The 18,846-nt window shown below is 48.4% G+C and overlaps 1 protein-coding gene across 4 annotated transcripts in view; it reads right to left on the minus strand.

Moving 5' to 3' along the window:
• LTBP2 (latent transforming growth factor beta binding protein 2) overlaps positions 1 to 18,846 on the minus strand; it is a 99,423-nt gene that overhangs the window by 35,915 nt on the left and 44,662 nt on the right. For all 4 annotated transcript variants that reach the window (XM_036238440.1, XM_016138970.2, XM_016138977.2 and 1 more), the window contains exons 4-9: positions 14,336 to 14,526; positions 12,072 to 12,242; positions 11,573 to 11,779; positions 10,513 to 10,799; positions 9,343 to 9,445; positions 160 to 234 (exon numbers count right to left, since the gene is read on the minus strand). In XM_036238440.1, coding sequence (XP_036094333.1) covers positions 160 to 234; positions 9,343 to 9,445; positions 10,513 to 10,799; positions 11,573 to 11,779; positions 12,072 to 12,242; positions 14,336 to 14,526 — 1,034 coding nt within the window. The remainder of the gene's footprint in view (positions 1 to 159; positions 235 to 9,342; positions 9,446 to 10,512; positions 10,800 to 11,572; positions 11,780 to 12,071; positions 12,243 to 14,335; positions 14,527 to 18,846) is intronic.

Below are 18,846 nucleotides of genomic sequence, written 5' to 3' on the forward strand. Positions count from 1 at the left end.
CTCCTGATTTCCTCAGGCCGGTGGAACCAGCGACCCCCGCAGCTCCCCCAAGCTAGGGCTTAGAGGTGCCTAGTGGAGACCGCTCAGGCAGTGTCAGCTGCTCTTCCTGTCTCCATCATTCCCTTTCCCAAGCCCAGCCTTGGCCCCAGTCACCCTTACCTTGACAGTGAGTGAGGTTCAGCCTTTTGTAGCCCTGGGGACACTCCAGCTGGCCATTTTCAATCACTGGAGAAGCTGAGGAGTGAAGACACAGATAGGTCTCATTGGGGGCCCTTCGGCTCCTTTGTCACCCATGCTGGGAAGTAGGGTGGAATCTGGATGTCCAGCCCTCTCTGCAGCTGTGAGGCCCCATCTCCCCAAGCCATCACCCTGGGCAGCTGTGCCTCCTCGGCTAAAATCCCTTCCCTGGCTCCCACCAGGCTACTCTCATCCCACCTGGCTCTCAAAAATACTAAGTAACTATATATCTCATAAATAGTTTTGATATTATATACAGTATATATTATGTTACATCAATATAATACAATATAACACTATTGGACATGTTTCGTTATTACTTTTTGTTTTGTTTTGTTTTGAAGCAATTATAGATTTTAGAGAAGTTGCAAAAAATAGTGCAGAGATGCCCCAAGTGTCCATGACTCAGTTTCTCCTAATGGTTACATTCTATATAATTATGGTTATTTTATTCTTTTTTAAATATCTAGATACAACAATTCACACCCTGGCTAAATTTGGTTTATTATGAATTTGGTTTCAATGCTGTGGTAGCTGACAAAGTATCCTAGCTCAAGATGGAAGAACTTCATCAGTGATTGTACTTATAAAACCATGACATTCATTTTTTCACTCACATTTACCAACCATGTGATGCTGCTGTTGAAATCGGGCTAGTAAATTTCCATCTTCCCCGGATGTCAGTTCTTTGTTCTTACAAATTTTAAATGAGTTAGAAAATTCCAGTTTTCAAATATTTCAAGTGTGCAGATGGAGATGGTTTATAGCATCCCATGATGAGGAACTAGTTCTCAGTATTTTGGTGTTGATACACATTCTGCCTTGACTTCACAACATTCCCCCTTACTTTACAAGGAAAAAAATCTATTTATGTTCAATAAAAACAGGTAAAACTCTCCATTACTTTGGAGGGACAGAGTAGTATGTCAACCTTCTTGAAAAGCTCTAGCAGATACCATTGTACTGACAGCCACCTGTCATCACAGAAAAAGACGGCAAATGTAGAACACTCAACTTTCTGTTGCCTTTTTTTTTTTTAAAGATTAACTCATCTTTAAGCAATTCTCAAGTGATATAAGTGATTTTCAGAGACATTATTCCAACACAAAGTTTTATAAAGAAACCTTTATACTTTTAAAGGTCTGTTTTATAAAGTTAACTGCGTGATGACTTCTGGTAGCAATTTGTCTTCCTCTGACTTTGACTTCGTTGTGACGATAGCTTGCCTATGCAGGCTGTGGTGAGGGAATTTTACATCCAGTGCTCTACATTGCCATTACCTTACCAGTCATAGCATCAGTGGCTATACTTCTGGAGTTGTTTGGTACAGCTTATATTTATTCAATAAGTAATTTACTATTGATACTATATATGACCTCTCATTCATCCTTTCATTAGTGGCTTATAAAAAGATAGTTCTTCACATAGTTAAAATAGATTCTTGAAAAAAAAAAAAAAACAAGAGACATGTTAGAAATAGCTATACTTTCATCCAATCGTACAGACAACTTTGAGTGTCTCTGTTTTTCAATATTTTTCTAATTGAGAAAGCTCTGAGTCCATCATTAGATGCTACCTCTGGGGAAGGTTTATTAGTAACGACAGCAGATAAAACTGTATTTCACATAAGCTTCTTGAGCATTTGGATCCTGGGCTCCATTTTGGGTCACATCTGAGAGGTCATTATTATTTTTACCTTGGAATATAGATGAATTCAGGTAAGAGGAGAAAAGTCAGCTTTGCATTTTTTTAATGATTACTTGCAATTATGTTATTAGCATTATTTCAAATGCTGTTTCTTTGCAAAGATTTTTTAAGAGTCACTTTGCCACTTCGTGAGGATTCCTTTAGTTAAAACTAGACAACATAATTGAAAAAGCCCATAAACTGAGCATTGCTGTATGTTGTGCGTAGCGAGGCCAGACAAACATAAGAGGCACCTCCTTTTCTTGGAACCCCGCTCTTCCCTGAGGACGCTTCATGTGCCCAACATGACAGGTGACAGTCTGACATGCAGAGTAAGTGAAGACATAAATAAGTCTACTCTTTTAAAAGCTTATCTTTTTTTTAAGTTTAAAAAGATGTAAAGTTAAGTTATAATATTTGTTCCTGCCATGGACAGTCTTGCTCAGGGTTTGCATGTTGCTCCTCCACCTAAGAGGCCACCGTGTGGATGTAAATGTGGATTCTGAAAATGCTGACACTGAGACAGACAGAAGGATGGGAGAGAGGCTGGGAAGAGGGAGCACCGCCCCCCAGCAACTGAACTGCGTGATTCACAGTGAGGTGGAACGGCAGGTGTCGCCGCCCCTGCCACTCACAAGTGCTCTCAACACCTGCAGGCTTTCACTTGTCGTAGCACTAATGTGCTGCTCTATGACAGCCTGCTTGCTCGTCCATCTCTTCCAATAAAGTGTAAGCTCCATGAGAATAGGGACCTTGTCTTCTTCATCACTGCTATGTCTCTAGAGCCAAACGCAGTGCATGGAACAGCACAGGCGCTCAATCAAAATGGAATAAATAATAATGCAAACACTAAAGCGATGCTCACTACAGGCCAGGCCCTGTTATAAAGGCTTTATACATATTAACTTATTTAATCTTCATAATGGTTCTTGGAGGTACTTACTAATACTCTCCCCATTTTACAGATGAGCAAACTGAAGCACAGAGGAGTCACCCAGCAGGTGGATGGAGCTGGGATTATGATCCCAGGCACCTCCCTCCAGAGGATAAATTCTGAACCATTCCTCTCTACTGCCTCCAAATAAATAAATTATTGGATTCATAAAAAACTTAAGAGTTCTCTAGGCAGAGAATCTTAGGGTCTGGAGGCCCCAGGGAAATGCCTGCCCAGCAGGAAGTAAATCACTCTTCCTGGGAACCTTACCAGAAAGGGATCAAGAGAGTGCATGAGGAGTAAAGAAAAGACAAGGATATCCAGGAGGTCAGAAGAACTATTTGGATGCTGGGTAAATGCTCTACTATGTATTTAACCAAAGTGCCATGTGGAATCGATAAAAGAAATGGTAAAGAGCTTGTACTACCCCTCATGGCCCCTTAGCCATGTCAAGGATAAAATTAAGGGTCTGAGAGTAGAGAGAGGAAGATTTGTGAGGTCTGGGAAGACAGAGTGGCTAAGCCATGATTCCTACATGTGCTTCAAGGAGACACTTGGTTTCTGCCATTGACCTTGCAGTTGGGACTCTTAGACCCAAGGAAGCCAAAGCAGCTACTAAGGGGTCAGCTGGGATTGACCTAATCTCCAAGAAACGTGAATGTCACAAAATGCCCGTGAATCATGTAGAGCAGACATGTGTAACTTTCCTGGTAAGGAAACCTGGGCCATGTGGGCCTGGAACTCAGGCCTTCTGGTCCCCACCCCAGGCCCTGTCCATTCAGGGCTGCACCTCAGCCTGAGTACACACTGGGAAGGAAGCAGAGGACCCTTAGCTGCAGCCTGCCCCTGCCCTGCTAATTCTCCCCCTTGGCTGCTGGAACTCCCAGGGAGGCCTCGACAAGGGCAAACTAATTGCTGGAGACAGTTTTGGCCCTGACTTCACGAAAGAGCTCAGGGAGGAGGTAGAGGTGGAGACACATGTCTGGCTACAGGGCTGTTTAAAAGCCATGCCAGTCTCAGCTTGCAGTGACAGATGGCTGCAGCAGAGAGATGCGGAAGGTCCTCCGCCACATATCCCTCTGCCCAGAGAACACACACACACACACACACACACACACACGCACATGCACACATGCACGTGCACGCACCATATGAGGCTGAGCTCAGGTACAGGGCATATGAAGAGGCTGGAGCTGAAGCCCTGATTTGCAAACCTCAGGCAGGTAAGCTGGAGAGAAACTTCTACCATGGATGCTGGAGCAGCCAGACCTGCATCCAATTCCTGGCTCCTGTCTGAAAAGCTGTGTGACCTGGGGCACATTTCATCACCTCTTTCAGTCTTAATTTTTTCATCTGTAGAAGTGGGTACAGAAACTCAGCTCGTGGGTTGTTGTGAGGATTAACTTCACTGAAACAGTGAATGGCAGACAGAAGCAAACACAAGGTCTGCCACAGTTCCATAGATGCTGCCCAAGGCTTCCTCCCTCCCTCCCTCCCTCCCTCCCTCCCTCCCTCCCTCCCTTCAACACAGTCTCTAGTATAGTGAGCTGGCTTGCTGCCCCTAACTGGCTGGAGAGACTTGGGCAAGTCATTCAGTCTCTCGGCCTCAGTTTTCTTATCAGTGAAGTGGGGATGACAAGTCTTTCCTTGGGGGTTATTGTGAACACCGAACAGGCACGTGGAACTCTGAGCACGATGCTTGTCACATGTTGGTAACTATCATAATGTCTATTATTCCACATTTTCCTTCTTGGTGAAGTTCTAATGGATCCCCCCAATAACTGTGAAAATTCCACCCAAAGATGGGCTCTGACCTCTACCTCAGGGTGCCACTAGAGCCAGGGCGGGTGTCTTAGTCCCCACCAACAGTGAGGTGGAGAGGGGTCTGGTAAGACCCCTGGCTCAGACAGGAGCCACTACAGCCACCCACCCCCATCCTTCCTTAGAGCAATCCAGGCCAAAGATGCCACATGTCAGCAACACCCTTGCTTGGGTAGGGAGGGCGCTAACTTGCACCCAAGAAGCTTTGAGTCCCTTAGAAGAAGCATTCAGAACATCCCCAAGCCAAAGAGACACTGCTTTTGGTAGTCTGACAACTGGAATTCTAAAAACCCCATTTCTTTAGGGCAGGAGACTGGACGTCTCGCCCAGAGTCCCAGAGAAGAGGAGCCCCGCCCCAGCACAGCTGTTCCCCAAGCCGGGGTCCTCTCGGTTAGCGGACACCGAGTACACGGGAAGCCGCACAGGAGGCAGATTAGAGAGCCATTAGAAGCAGGGGCCTGGGGTGGCATAGACCTGGGGTTTCAGACCCAATATCCTCATCTGTAAAATGAAGATAGTATCACCCAACTCCCGGGGATACTGTTAGCATACACGAAATGAGAAAGCGCTCCGTGTGACAGTGATGGCGATAAGAATGATGTTGCTGCTGTGACCTGCCTTACGTTTCTCTGGTCCAACCTGGCCTCATGCCCAAATCACCCTCACACACCCGCCCTCCCTGGGGGCTGACATCACAGACCTGCGCCTGTCATATTACTTGTGGGCAAAGGCCATGACAAAAACAAGCCAAATCTAAGCTTTCTTTGAGTCTGAACATTTCAAATAAATTTATATATATACATATATATTACACACACACACACACACACACACACACACACACACACACACACACCCCCCTCCATTTATTCAAAAATCAATGTCCTTCCCAACTCCTTCTTCAAACCTGTTCTCAGTAGGCACGCTCCTTGTGGCGGGAGCTCGGTACTTCTGGGAACAGCCATTATATTGCTGTGTTCAGGTTTTTAATAGCTGTTCCTTGAGCTGTTTCGAGTTGAGCTTTGCTTACCAGAAACATCCACACGTTGGCCTTTGCCCTCCTGAACCACGTAGAACAAGCCCAGGCACTTCTCCCTGGGACAGTCCTTTCAACACATCTCCATTAACTCTTAGGTCTGGGCCGAAGGTGGCTGTCCTGCCTGTCCATTCAACTCCAATTTTCTTGAGGGCTGTTGTCCTTCATGCACACGTAACTGATAAACACGCCCTCCTGTCTGTGAAATTCTAGTCTAGTGTCCTGATTTTTGCTGTCTTCAGGCAGGCACAGGCCTCCTCAGAAGAATTAGGGAGATCTAGTTAGCTTAGAATCAGACACATGGTGGTGTTTGAACCCTAGCTCCACTTGTCTTAACTGTGTGACCTTGAACAAATTCTGCAGTCTTCTCAGAACTTCATTTTCTTCATCTAGTAAATGGGAATAAAAAGTCTTAGCTTGCAGGTGGTTGTAACAATTAAATGATGAGTGACTAGCCTGGGGTAGCATAAAAGTTCAGTAACTGGCCACTACTATTGTTTTTAAAAGGGAAAGCTGCAGAATTCTTTGAAGAGTCAGCTCTCCCTGGAGATTCAGGGAGGGGCCTGGGTTCTGGGACGAACTCATTCTATGCCAGGCAGATGGAAAGACGATCTCACAGCAAACAGCTGGAGCCCACCACTTTGGGCCTCAAGCTGTGTGCCAGCCCTGTCTGCCCCAACAAAGGGGCTTTGGGGTTGACACAGCCAGTGCCTAGCCAGATGGGGCAGTGGCCAACTTTCCAGTTAACCCAGATGTCTGTCTTTCTCAGACAAAAACTCAAAAAATGTGGCTTTAATCAAAGTAGTTTTGAGAGCCAGGTGCTCTCCAGACCCTGGCAGGGGGACTTCAGAAGCTCTGAGCAGGGCCTTTTAATAACTCCCAAAGGAGCAGAAAGGTCAGCTGCGTCTGTCACACAGAGAAAAGAAAGAAGGAGGCCATAGGCTAGCCTGGATTGACTGAGCTATCTCCCTGAGAAAAAAGGCACTAGGGAATTTTTCTGGAAGAAAAGGAATTTTTGTGCCATGTAAATCGAGACTTCAAGACAAGTCCTTTTCCATGTCAGAAATAGCAGCAATCTATAGGGACCTTCTTTGACAGTCAGCATGGAGCCTCAGAAGCCAAAGGTGATTTAAGGGAAGCCATGAAGTCACATTGCTTCTCGGCTGCTGGCTGTATTACTTCCCTCACCCCCAATTCTGCTAGACTACCTCATTGGGGATAGAGAACAAAGCCCTCTTCTGAGGGACAAGGCTTTATTTCATTAGAGGAGAAATAGAGGCTCAGTGGAGCAAACACCCCAGGGCTGAAATGTTCTAGAACCCAGAAGTCCTGTCTGTCTTGTCCACCATCCCAAATCCCACCACAGTGTCTGGCCTTTTTTTCTTCCTCTGACCCTCGCGCAGTAGCTTGCTTGTCATGCCTACTTAAAGAAACATCCTCCGCCTGGTCTCAGGCTTGGGCGTGGAGCTAGGTGTCTGGCACCCTGTCAACACAAATGAAGCTCCCAGCTTGCGCCCTTTCTCTATACAATGCCCAGCTGCACTCTAACGTGTTGTAAATGTTTATGTGGTCTTGGTCTTTGTTGCTATGCTCTTTGGTGTGATGGAATGCTTGCCATTCCAGGGTCTGCACCAATGTGCCTAGCTTACTCAGATGTGCTGCACTCAGTGGGGAAGAGGGCTCCGCCTGGGGTGTGCTTGCTCTGGGAAATGTTGCTCACTCTTTTGGTCTCACCTGCATATGCAATTTCCTTGGCTTGTTAAGCTCTTCCCCATCTCTTTGACTGGCCTAGTCTAAGAATTCTTCAGATCTCATCCTGGATGATACTTCCTCCGAGAAGCTTTCCCTGGTCCACCAGTTCGAGCGAGGATTTCCTACCCTACCGTGGAGAGCCGTGCAGCTTGTGCACGGCATCGAAGCACTACATCTAAAGGAATCATCAGCAAACTAGATTTCTGTATTTATACAGACCGTTTTGAACTAATAGAAGGGGCGTCTTTCTCTAATTTGCACAAAGGTGCTATAGGACTTATCGGTGTCCTCAGTTCTGCTGTCTGTTCCCACCACATTGGGTACTGTCTAGTCACTGCACGAGCACTCTTTTCCTGATGCCCGCTGCTGCCTGTCTGCGATCCCCCTTCCCCATGGCAACCCCCCAGTCCCACCGAGAGCCACTGTTTCTACCTCATTCTCCACTGTCTGTCCAGGGCCTGCAGACTAGGGGCTCTTTCAATGGTCGCTTCATCAGTGCAAATAGTTGTTGACTGAACGGAATGTGGAATGTGGAAGTCTCAAGGATCAGCAGGACCAGGAGGAAGGAAAACAAGGAAGAAAGAAAAGTGGCAAAACATCTCTGGCCTGCAGGGGGAGATGCCGAGCACTTCGAGGCACTCCTCCCCGTGGGGCAGCGGGTCCATTCCCTCTTCCCTTTCGGAGAGGTGCTTTCTAATAATAATATTAACATCTACCATTTATGGACCTAACGCTAAGCATATGCATCATATCGTCTACTCTCTGCAGCAGCCCTACCAGACTGGTGCTATTTTTGTCTCCATTCTGCAGATCAGAGATGGAGCAGAGAGAGGTCAGTGGGCAGAGCTGGGACTGGTACTTGGTACGTGTCAGACAGTCAAGCCCAGAAGCTTAATACTACCCTTTGCTGCTTTGCCAAAAATTCTATCACCCCGTGAAATCATCTACACTTATTTTTAGTTTGGAAAATATGGTCACTGCTCTACAGCCGAACCTGAAGTTAAGAACAGCCCCATCCCTCCTACCTTTGGGCTCTGGTCCAGGCCCCCACAAAGTCGACTCACTGAGTCTACTGCTGACAGGCAAAAGAAATACACGGCAGGCGGGGGCCCAAGAGTGAGGCCTGGAGGGGGAAGACAGGCTGAGCAGGCAGAAACCATACTCAGGCGCAGCCCCCTGACTGCAAGGTCAACGCCTGCAGGAGCGGCATTTCCCTCGCTCCTGAGTTCCCCGTGCATGGCACACACGAGGCACCTGGGATTTGCTGAGCGAGTGAGTGCGTGAGTGAGTGAGTGAGTGAGTGAGTGAATAAATGAAAGAATGAATGAATAAATACATGTTAGGTTTTCCCACTATGCAAAAGAGGACAGGGAAATGAATTTCCCAAACTCCAAGGCTGAAGACATTCTGGGACAAACACCTAATTCTTATTCAAAGACAGGAGGCAGGAAGAAGGAGGTGAGGAGAAGGGAGAGAATGAGGAGAACACTGAACCAACAAATCTAGACGTCTGGGCCCCTGGTACCTGGGCAGGGGGGATATGGGAGGGGTCCAGGGGTGGAAGAGGGTCCATCCTAGGATGGGATCTCTAAAATCTGAGCAAGAACAACTGGCAAGAGGAAGGAATCCCTCCCAGGCAATCAACTGGAGCAAGCAGGCCAGGCTGCACCCAGCAGAGGGTCTGAGCCATCAGGAGCCTTGGCCACTGGCCAGAAGCATGCTCAAAGCAGATCTGGAAAGGCTGCCTTCTTTACGAGCAAATTCTACTTGCCCGACCTCTGAGACCCTGGAGAGAGATGGATGGGGGGCACGCGGCAAAGGCCAGGCACTGAGAGGGCTTTACCTGCAACCCTGGACCCTGGCACCCAGCACTCACCTGGTCTGGGGGGGCATGGGGCACACAAGGTCACCCCCCAGAAGGCTCCCACACTGCCACAGCAGTCCTCTTGGGCAGTCAACTCTAGCAGGGGGTTGGCACACTGGAAAAAAACGCCACGGACACCTGTCACCACTTGTTACTTTCTCTGCTATGTACAGATATGTCCCAGGAAAGGCTGAAACAAAAGCTGTCCTCCCCACCACCCTGCCGCCCCACAGCTTGCCAGAGGGTACCCACACCCAAGAGAGAGTAGGAGAGAGTCAGCTGATGTCCAGGAAGGAAGCAAAGAAACCTGCAGTCCATTCTACCAAGCCCGAAACTTAAGGAGTGTGGACACATCCCAGGCAAGACAAGATTTTCTCTGCACAATGCCCCTGCCATGTCCTGGCCCACAGAGTCCCAAAGGATGGGCTTTCTTCCATCAAATTTCAGGGTCACCCACAGTGTCAACCTTCCCCATGGACAAGGTTCAGGCTTAGGGACACTACAAGCTGAGAGGTCAGGGGAAGTCTGGGGACTCAAAGTCCCTGTCCTTTGGCTACCTCCCACCTCCTCCAGTTCCCTAACCTCATGAGGGATTTCTGGAAATACCCAACTACAAGCCTAAGAAAAACCATCCTGAGTCAGGCTTAGCTTCTGTTCTTAGTTTCCTGGACTCATAAAAGCTCACCTGATTTTCCATCACTAACTACGATACCTTCAGAGGGGGATGGAGTGTCTCTCATATGCACCTTCAAGACTTTGGAGTTTAACCTGCATTTGCTAATTCAACATCTCTGTGATCCCAGTCTCAGTTGAATACCAAATTCTTTCTCACCAGATCTAATAGCCTCACTGCCCATGTACCAGGGGGTCCTAGACTTATGTCTAGGAGAGCCTAGGATTTACTGAGACTCAGGGAGGGAAACTGGTTCCCCTCTAAAGTCTCTTATGTCCTCTTCTGCATGCCTGGCACTGACAGGTACCTGGGGGGGGGGGCAGGTAGGAGGCCCAGCCTCTCTGCACCCAGGCAATTTTATGACCTGAGTTTTCCCATCTGAGGAGTGGGAGACTCTGCAGACACTCACATGCCATAAGAACAAGGAGGAGAGAGAGAAGAAGGGGCAGAGTGAGGGGCAAGCACTGTCCTGGAAGCCTTCAGGGCTGAGGCTGGAGCTTCATTCTCACCTGGCCATTCACAGAGCTCAGGTAACACCGTCCCAGCAGTCCCCGAGGCCTGGGAGCTGCTGGGGGCAGTGGCCGAGGGGCCTCTCCAGGTCGAGAAGGGATGCTGTTGCTGTCCCAGTAGCTGTGGCCAGGGCTTGCGGGGAGCCGGAGCGAGGGTCTGGTCTCCACGCTGTTCTCCTCCGCGACCTCCTCAGCCTCGCCCCGCACCCGGGCCACCTGGTGGACCTGCACGGAGGCCTCGGGCGGGTGGTGTATGTGCACCTTCACCAAGGAGGGGTTCACAGAGACTGGACACAGGGGCTGGGGTCAGAGTCGGGGAAACAGAGCCCCAACCCCAGCACAATTCCCCAGTGAGGACAGGATGAAGTGCAGACTCCTTCACTCCCTGCCTGCCAGTGAAGGATCTTCATTATCAGCTTCTAAACTACCTTCCTGGTTTCGCCTTCCCCACCATCCTGCATAGCCCCTGAGTTCCAGCCCAACTGACCTGCACAGTCCTGCCTCCATGCCTTGGCTCAGGCCAGGCCCTCTGCAGAGGAGCTCCTCCCTCTCCCCTCTGCTTAACCGAAGGCTGCCACTGTTGAAGGCCTGCGGAGGCCCGCCTCTTCCACACAGCCTTCCCTCAACACCCTGGGCTTACGGGGCTCTCCACCCCCTGACTGCCTATATATTTTGTATATTTTATTTGGCACCTAATAATAAAAAGCAGGGGAAATGAAATGTTTTATGATGCTATTCTCTTTCCCTGTCTGCCCACTCTCTGTTGTCCAGGTCAATGGGCTTCCTGCAGGCAGGAAAACCCTGTGCTTATACTCTCTTGTCTCAGGCATTGCACCCAGTAGGGGCTGAGGGCAAAACTATTGATGAATTCAGGTGGAAGGACAACGATAAGTTTAGGGAATAAAATTGAGCCCTGAGAGCAGAGGAGGAGGGAGGTTCGACTGTAAAGAAAGGCCTGGAGATGGCTTCCTGTCCTCTCCACCAGATGCCCAGAACCCCTGCACCGCATGCTCAGTAACCCTGTGTGCCCTTTGCCCCGCATCCCCAGCCCCTCACTCACCCAGCTGGTTGGAGAGAGGCAATGTGAAGGTGGACTGCCTCAAGGGGCCTTCCACTGAGTCCCTGCGGTGGGAGTCCCTCTCGGGAGGCTCCCTTTCCAGCTTTGGGGCAGGCAGATGGCAGAACTTCCCGGTGGAGTTGGCGGGGCACCAGCACTCGTCCCTGCCGATGCAGCGGCCTCCGTTCAAGCAGGGGATCTGGCAGAAATCTGCAACATAGACCTCAGGGTGACTGGCAGTTAAAGAATACAGCATCACCCACCGTGTCACTGGTGGGTGACAACAGAGAAGCAGGCGGAGCAGTCCTCCAAATCTGCATGGCTCAGGGAGCCCAGCATCCCCTGAAATGCAGGGACTTTCCAGGAGGCTCGGGGTGAGGAAGGGTAGGTAATAACCAGCCCTTGTCTTTCTAAAGAGCACTTCATGCCCTTCCTGCAGCCCTCAGTAGCTTGGGACACATGGCCAGCCAGAAACCCTCTTCTGAGCGGGGAAGGGACTCACAGATGCGGAAGCCAGATTTGGGGTCATGCCCGTGACCGCCTTGGCTGTACAGGGTGGTAGTGTCGCCACGCTCACAGCTGTTGGCACAGTGCCCATGGGCACAGGTCTGCTTGCAGATGGTGGGAGTGAAGACGATCTTGATCTTCTTGATTTTCTCCGTGAGGTTCAGCCCTGTAGAGAGAGGGCTTGGGTCCAGGGGGCAGGGCTGAGAGGCACAGCTGTGACCTCCAGAGGATGGTTAGAAAGGCCCAAGGGGCCAGGGGAGAATCCATCCCAAGGGCATTTGCTAAGTACTCGCTGGATGCAAGGCCCCACAGTGGGGGCAGGGTGACCTTCGAGGCGCTCACAGCCCAGCACTTACTGAGGGACGTCAGTGTGCAGCCAACGAAGCTCACGCTTCATGCACACTAACTCTCAACCCTCTGGAATGAGTATCATTTTAGGTCAAACCATTAGAAGTTGCTATTTTTGTAGGTTAGAGTGGTTGACTGCTGGCAATGTTCCTATATCCAACCTAATATTTCAATTTTACAGGTGAGGAAACAGGCTCAGAGAAGGTTGGGTTGCGAGTGGTACAGCTGGGCTTTGAACCAAAAGGCAGAAAAAAGAATGTAGCTCAGACCTGCTGGAGCAAAGAGTTTTCTAAGAGAAGGGGAGGAAGATAAAGTCTGAAAGAATGATTAGAGTCGGGTTGGGTGGGGCGGGGGGCGGGGGTGGGCTGAATGCCAGAACAAGGACCGGGCACTTTGGCTGGTGGTGAGAAGTCACTGAAAAATTCTAGTAAGAGATCCAAGAGGAACCAGGGAGGGGCGAATGCCCTCCCCGCTGGGTGTGCAGGTGGGTGAGGAGGCAGGATGACCAGTGTGGAGGTCACTGCAGCAGTATGAGCTGAGGTCGCTTCACTTAAATTCCAAGGAGGGGTGTTCATCTGGTGTGGGGAGCCCAGGGAGGAAAGCGGGAAAGCAGAGGGGTTGGGGAGGGAAGCGTGAAAAGTCTACGCGGACCACATGTTCAAGAAGCTTGACGGTGACGGGAGGAGACAGAGAGAGGATGGAGAGCTGTAAGCAAGTGTACGAGCTGCCAGGAAAGGGCCGAGGACCGAGGGGGCGAGGGGAAGACAAGGGATGGCCTAGTGTTCCAGAGGAGTCGAGAAAGGTGGCGTGTGTCTCAGACAAGAAGAAAGGCACCTCCTTTTCAAGATGACAAGAAAGAAGGTCATTAACAATAAAAAGCAATGAAGGACTGGCACACGCGACGACGGGGATGAACCTCGAAAACGTTACAGCAAGTGAAAGAACCAGGCAGGAAAGGCCACGAATTGCATGATCCCCTTTCTGTGTAATGTCCGGAATATGCAAATCTACAGAGATGGCCAGTAGGTCAGTGGGACCAGGGGCTGGGGCCAGGGGGAGTGGGGAGTGGCTGCTTAATGGCTGTGGGATTTCTGTCTGGAGCGATGACAACGTTCTGCAGTTGCACAATAGTGGCAGTTGCCCAGACAGTGAATGTACTGAGAACCTCTGATGTGTACACTTTAAAGTGTCATTTCATGTTATGAGAACTCCGCCTCAATTTTAAAAACGGGGGGAAAAAAAAAAAAAGACAGGAAGTCAGTTGGGCACGAGTTGAGATGAGGAAGCAGTGTGAGTCCTGGGCAGGCAGACGGGCAGGAAGGTGAGGAGCTTTCGGGAGTGGCGGTCTCATCCAAAGCTGATGGGATGGGACCTGGGAAAGTGGGAGCAGCTTGGAGTAGCTGCTCAGAAGAATGAGAGAGAGTGTCCAGACACACATGAGCATTAGCAACAACCAGGAATGCAGAGGCGCGAATCCACAGGGATGCTGGGTTCTCTCTTCTGGGAGGCAGAGGCCCAACCATAGGTGCTAAGGAAGCAGCTGGTCGGGTTGGTCCAGGAAGGGTAGAGTTTGCAGAAAGGATGAAGTGGAAGGACCAGGGCCAGGGAGGTGAGAGTCATAGGTGGATATGAGGGAAGCGAAGGCAGGATGGGTGACAGACAGGGCAGAAATGGAGCAATCGAGGTCTAAGGGTCTCGAACTGGCAAAGTCCTGATCAGCTGGTTTGGGACCCCTGGAAGAGGGCACAGAGCAGGTGCTCGACAGCTGCTTGTTGATTGACTGAAAGGATGAGGGGCAGGTAGGTGACAACTCAGCCCCCCAGTGAGAATGGAGGGAAGAAGCGAGATGGGCAGAAGGTCAGAGGTTCAGATGCCCTGTTCTTCTAGGATCCCGAGACAGGGTGTCCTTACCCCAGGGGGATGACAGGTGGTCCAGATATGCTGCTTGCTGGGTGCCATCCCTCTGCTCAAGGCCTGGGCCCGCGGGCAGAGCATTGGAAGTCAGCTGGCCGCTGGCTGAGGTGGCCGGGTAAAGTCGGACGGTCCGGGACGGCCCGACACGCTGCTGGGAGACGTGGGTCTGGCTGAGTTCACTCAGGGTCCTGTGGAGACAACCGTGGCACAGGGGTTTGCGTCGGGGAGCAGCATCTCTGTGCCCTCCCTATGGAGGGTGTCCCTCCCCTGCCTGCTCTGAAGAAGACTGCTTTCTGTTTGGCTGCTTTCTTGCCAACTCTAGGAAAGTGGAGGCATCCTGAGGCAGGGGACTGAGCTAAGGCCAGGCAGCTAGTCCAATAGGAGTGACTACCGCCTACGTGGAATCATCAGGCTTTGGCTGGGTATCCTGGGCAAGTCACTTAGCCTCTCTGGGCCTCAGGACTTTTGACTGCAAAATGAAGATATTAGATTGGTCCCATGTAGCTCCGACATTCTGAGTCTTCGAGACTCTTATGGAGCAACCCGTGTCCTCAAACTGCAGCCTGTGCTTAGCCCCTGCCATTTCTTAATGCAACTCTTCCTACAAATTACCTGTGGAATAGGTGCCCAAAAAATACCCATTCACAGATTGCCTTGGGGCGAAGCCTAGAATATCCCTTTCATTAATTTTATTATAAAAATAATTTTATAATAAATTTTATTGTAAAAATAATTTTATAATAAATTTTATTATAAAAATAATATAACAACAATATTCAAGGAGAAAAAAGTGAATCCATCGTTCTCCGCCCCAACAGAGCAAATACTTTTGCATACTTCCTTTCGAACTGTGCTCAGGTATACGTGCTTATATCTTGTCATCATCTGTAGATACAACTCAAAATTACGTGCTTATATCTTGTCATCATCTGTAGATACAACTCAAAATTCTGATTTTTCACTTAGCATTAGATCATACTTTATACAATTCCACGATTTTTATACTTATCATATTAATTGCTATATAATAGTCTATATGAAGAAAAAAATCATGATTTATTCAGACATTCTATTACACGCTTAAATTGTTTTTTTTTTTTTTTGACTATGGATATTTCACTCATGTGGCTTTTTTTGTGTGTTAAAATACTCCTTTAGTATTGGAGGGTTCATTACGCCATTCCATTTTATTCTGTATATTTAAAAAATTTGAATAATAATCATTTTGAAAGGATTATTATTTTAGGATTAATTTGATGGACTAGAAAGACAATATCAAAGGTTACAAACATTTATGGCTCTAAGTACACACTGGTGTTTCACTTTCCAAAAGAGTTGCATCAAAATGTATAAATGTGCTACTTAGAGTACAATCTCACCAGCATAGCATGTTATTAACATTCTTATACTTTGCTAATTGAATAAGCATAAAATAATACTACAGTGTTGCATTTATCTCCCTTTTTCATTACTTCTGAGGTTGAAAGTTTTTTCATACATCTATTTACCACTAGTGAAATTTTTCTACTCACGTCCTTTGATATCTTAACTATTTGAGTTATTTGTCTCAAAAATTTGAGCAAGTTCTTCACGTGTTCATTATTAGGCAGGTCATTCTACAAGGTGGCCTCCCTCGTAAACACTGTCACTGTCACAGTGTATATGAACCACTGTATTCATGACAGTGTCTGGACTGTGGTGGGTACGTGTATACCGTAGACAATGAAGCTCAGTGGTATACGACAGGTAAATCAGGGCCTGGAATTTCAAACCAGGGCAGCCTGATTCCTGCGCTCCCCAAGAACCTACCCCAGACCATGATGGATGTTCAGCCTAAAAGCATCCACTCAGGCCTGAGTGTTCTCCTTTCCCTAGTCAGCCCCACCCACTAGCCTGGATTCCTTGCTTAAGTGAGATAAGGTCCTGGGACCCTCTCCCTCCGCCATCCCTACTCCGGTTCTCAGGTCATGAGCCAGTCCCCTCTATCCTTTCCTGGTAGGGTCCAAACCAGGAGAGATGAGAGCCCAGCGCCCTGTGCTCTTCCCCATCCCTGTTGGCCAGGATTTGGCTCCCCTGAGCTTCAGTGCTGCTCTTCCCCCTAGTGCCACCAGCAGCAAATCCTCATCTCAGTAGGTCCCAACCACGCCTCGCCCTGCATCCCAGGCTTAGGGGGTAGAGTAGGAGAGAGATCCTGTTAGCCACCCTAGAAGCTCTGGGAGCGGTACTGCAGAATTGGGAGTCTAAACGTCACTCCTTGTCCCCAGGAGAAGGTCAGCACAACCAGCAGCAGCAGAAAACACAGTCCTTTTGACAGCTTCCAAGAGAGTGCCTGAAAATGAGGTGGGCAAGTGGGTGGGTCAGTGGGAGTCTCCTTCTGGTGTTGCCAGGCTGGTGCCATGGAGCGGCTTAGTGTCAACACCATAAAGCACCCTAGAGAGGTAAAGGGAGTAGCTTATGTTTTGCCCAGACCACCTGGCACTTTTTTGAACTTGACCCTGACAAAGAGTTCTCCAATCTGGTCAAAATGGAAATTCAGAGGGTTCTTTCTTGGTAGTTTGTCGTCATTGTTGTTATTGCTGTCATCACTTTTTTCTCTAACTAGAACTCAATGCTATTGGCCCCAAGACTCCTGAGATCAAACCCTTAAGAGCCAGTGTTTAACTTGGCAGAGAAGAAAACAAAGGAACTTATGTATTCCCTAGCTATAGATAGGACCTGGCTGTTCAGAGGAGAGGGGACAGGATTTGGGCCAGGCAGATGTCAGTTCTGCCTCTTACTAGGAGTTTGGGTTGAGCAAGTCACTTAGTTCCCCTGAGCCTCAGATTCCTCACCAGTAAAAGTGAAATACGGACACCTACCTCACTGGGTTATTATGAGGACTAAAAGGGCCAGGGATACCACATGGTTATTTTGCAAATATAAGTAAATGGTTACAAGTTGAAAACTATGCCAGAATTTTTAAATCACATGAACAAAGAAAAAAAAAAGTGCAAGATACAGTTCAGACAATTTCTCTCTCCAAGCCACAAAGAAATCCTTCTTCTAAAGGGAATAAAAGACTCCAAAAAACAAACTTTTATGCTATCCAAGCATCCTTACATGTAAAGAGCCAAGTGTCTAATCTGATGTCAACACATTTTTAACAGTCAGAACCTCTGGGCCCAATCCATTGTCATCGACTGCCGTGATGGAGATTTGGGGTTAAATGACAAAAATCAAAAAGTCATGGCTTCTGAGAGACAATAGAGCAATGGAGAAAGCCCCTCGTTCTTTGACAGGTTCTACCTCTTATACCGAAAGCACGCCTATAAGGAAACTGCCACCTCCCTTCATAAACCCCAGCCTGTCCTTGGAGATGGGCAAGAAGAGTCTCCATGTACTGAGGGCTCTGGGTCCCCTGGGGGACTTCAGATGGTTCTTGTGCCATTGCCACTTAGAAGGCAGCTAGGACTGAGTGGAGATTGGGAGTTGTGGGGCTCATAAGCCCAGTCATATGGCCTTGTGTTATCTTTGAGCTCATTTCTCTTAAGTGAATCACAAGCCTTTATCAAAGTTCTAGTTGCATACCCCATCCTAGTCTTGGTTAGGTTGTGGAACCTCGAGAGAAAAGTCTGGCACTATGTTTGGCCCAGTGGTCCCAAGAAGCCATGCCCCCTCTTAAGGACAAGAGAGTGGTGGCAACAAAGTCAAGCAAGAGCCTCACTGTGAAGGAGACTTTCTTGGACCACGGCCCCTGTGAGAAGCTCTGTTCACTCTCAGCCCTGCAAGAGCTGCTTCAATATCATCAAAAGATAGCAGCTCTCAGACTCACCTGGCACAACAATAGGACTTTGTGTCACTCTAGGATTGCTCCAGGAAAGTCCTGGCAAAGCTGCCACAATGGACCAGGACAGCCATCTCTAGACTTCAAGATTTCATGAATCAGTAAAATTTTGAAATAATTTAGGGGACCAACATAAAGTTGCCAACTTGTTATTTAGGTAAGACACACACACATTCTTCTAATTATTACCACCATTTCATGAAAGAAAAGACATCAGTACCAAAAAGAAACATCTGATTAAGCTTAACTTTATGTAAATCTCACCATATTGACTTTATTTTCTTCTCTTCTTCATGGACCAATGAAAACTCCATCACAGACCAGCATTGAGCCATGGAGGAGCCACTGGGTCACACGACCTACCAAGATCTGCACCTACCTGAGGACTCACAGGCTCTTTCCACCCAGTTTGGAAGCAAAACTTTTCATTCCAGTTGGCTTTTCATCCTCAGACCCAAGGGAAAACTGCCTGTACAGTACATCCCATAATGATGCCACTCTGCTAAACAGAATGTGCCCAAACCCTGCCCAACACAACAAGGTTTTCAAACAGTGATGAGAAGATGAAAGGGTTAAGGGTCCCATGCCCTCTACCCAACCCACCTTCACCCTAGCCTGGCAGCTCCACTCAATCTCATTTATAAATTGGTTTCCATATACTGTTTCATTTGATAAATATTCTGCT

Source organism: Rousettus aegyptiacus, unplaced genomic scaffold (genome assembly GCF_014176215.1).
Source record: "Rousettus aegyptiacus isolate mRouAeg1 unplaced genomic scaffold, mRouAeg1.p scaffold_m13_p_3, whole genome shotgun sequence".
Lineage (NCBI taxonomy): Eukaryota > Metazoa > Chordata > Mammalia > Chiroptera > Pteropodidae > Rousettus > Rousettus aegyptiacus.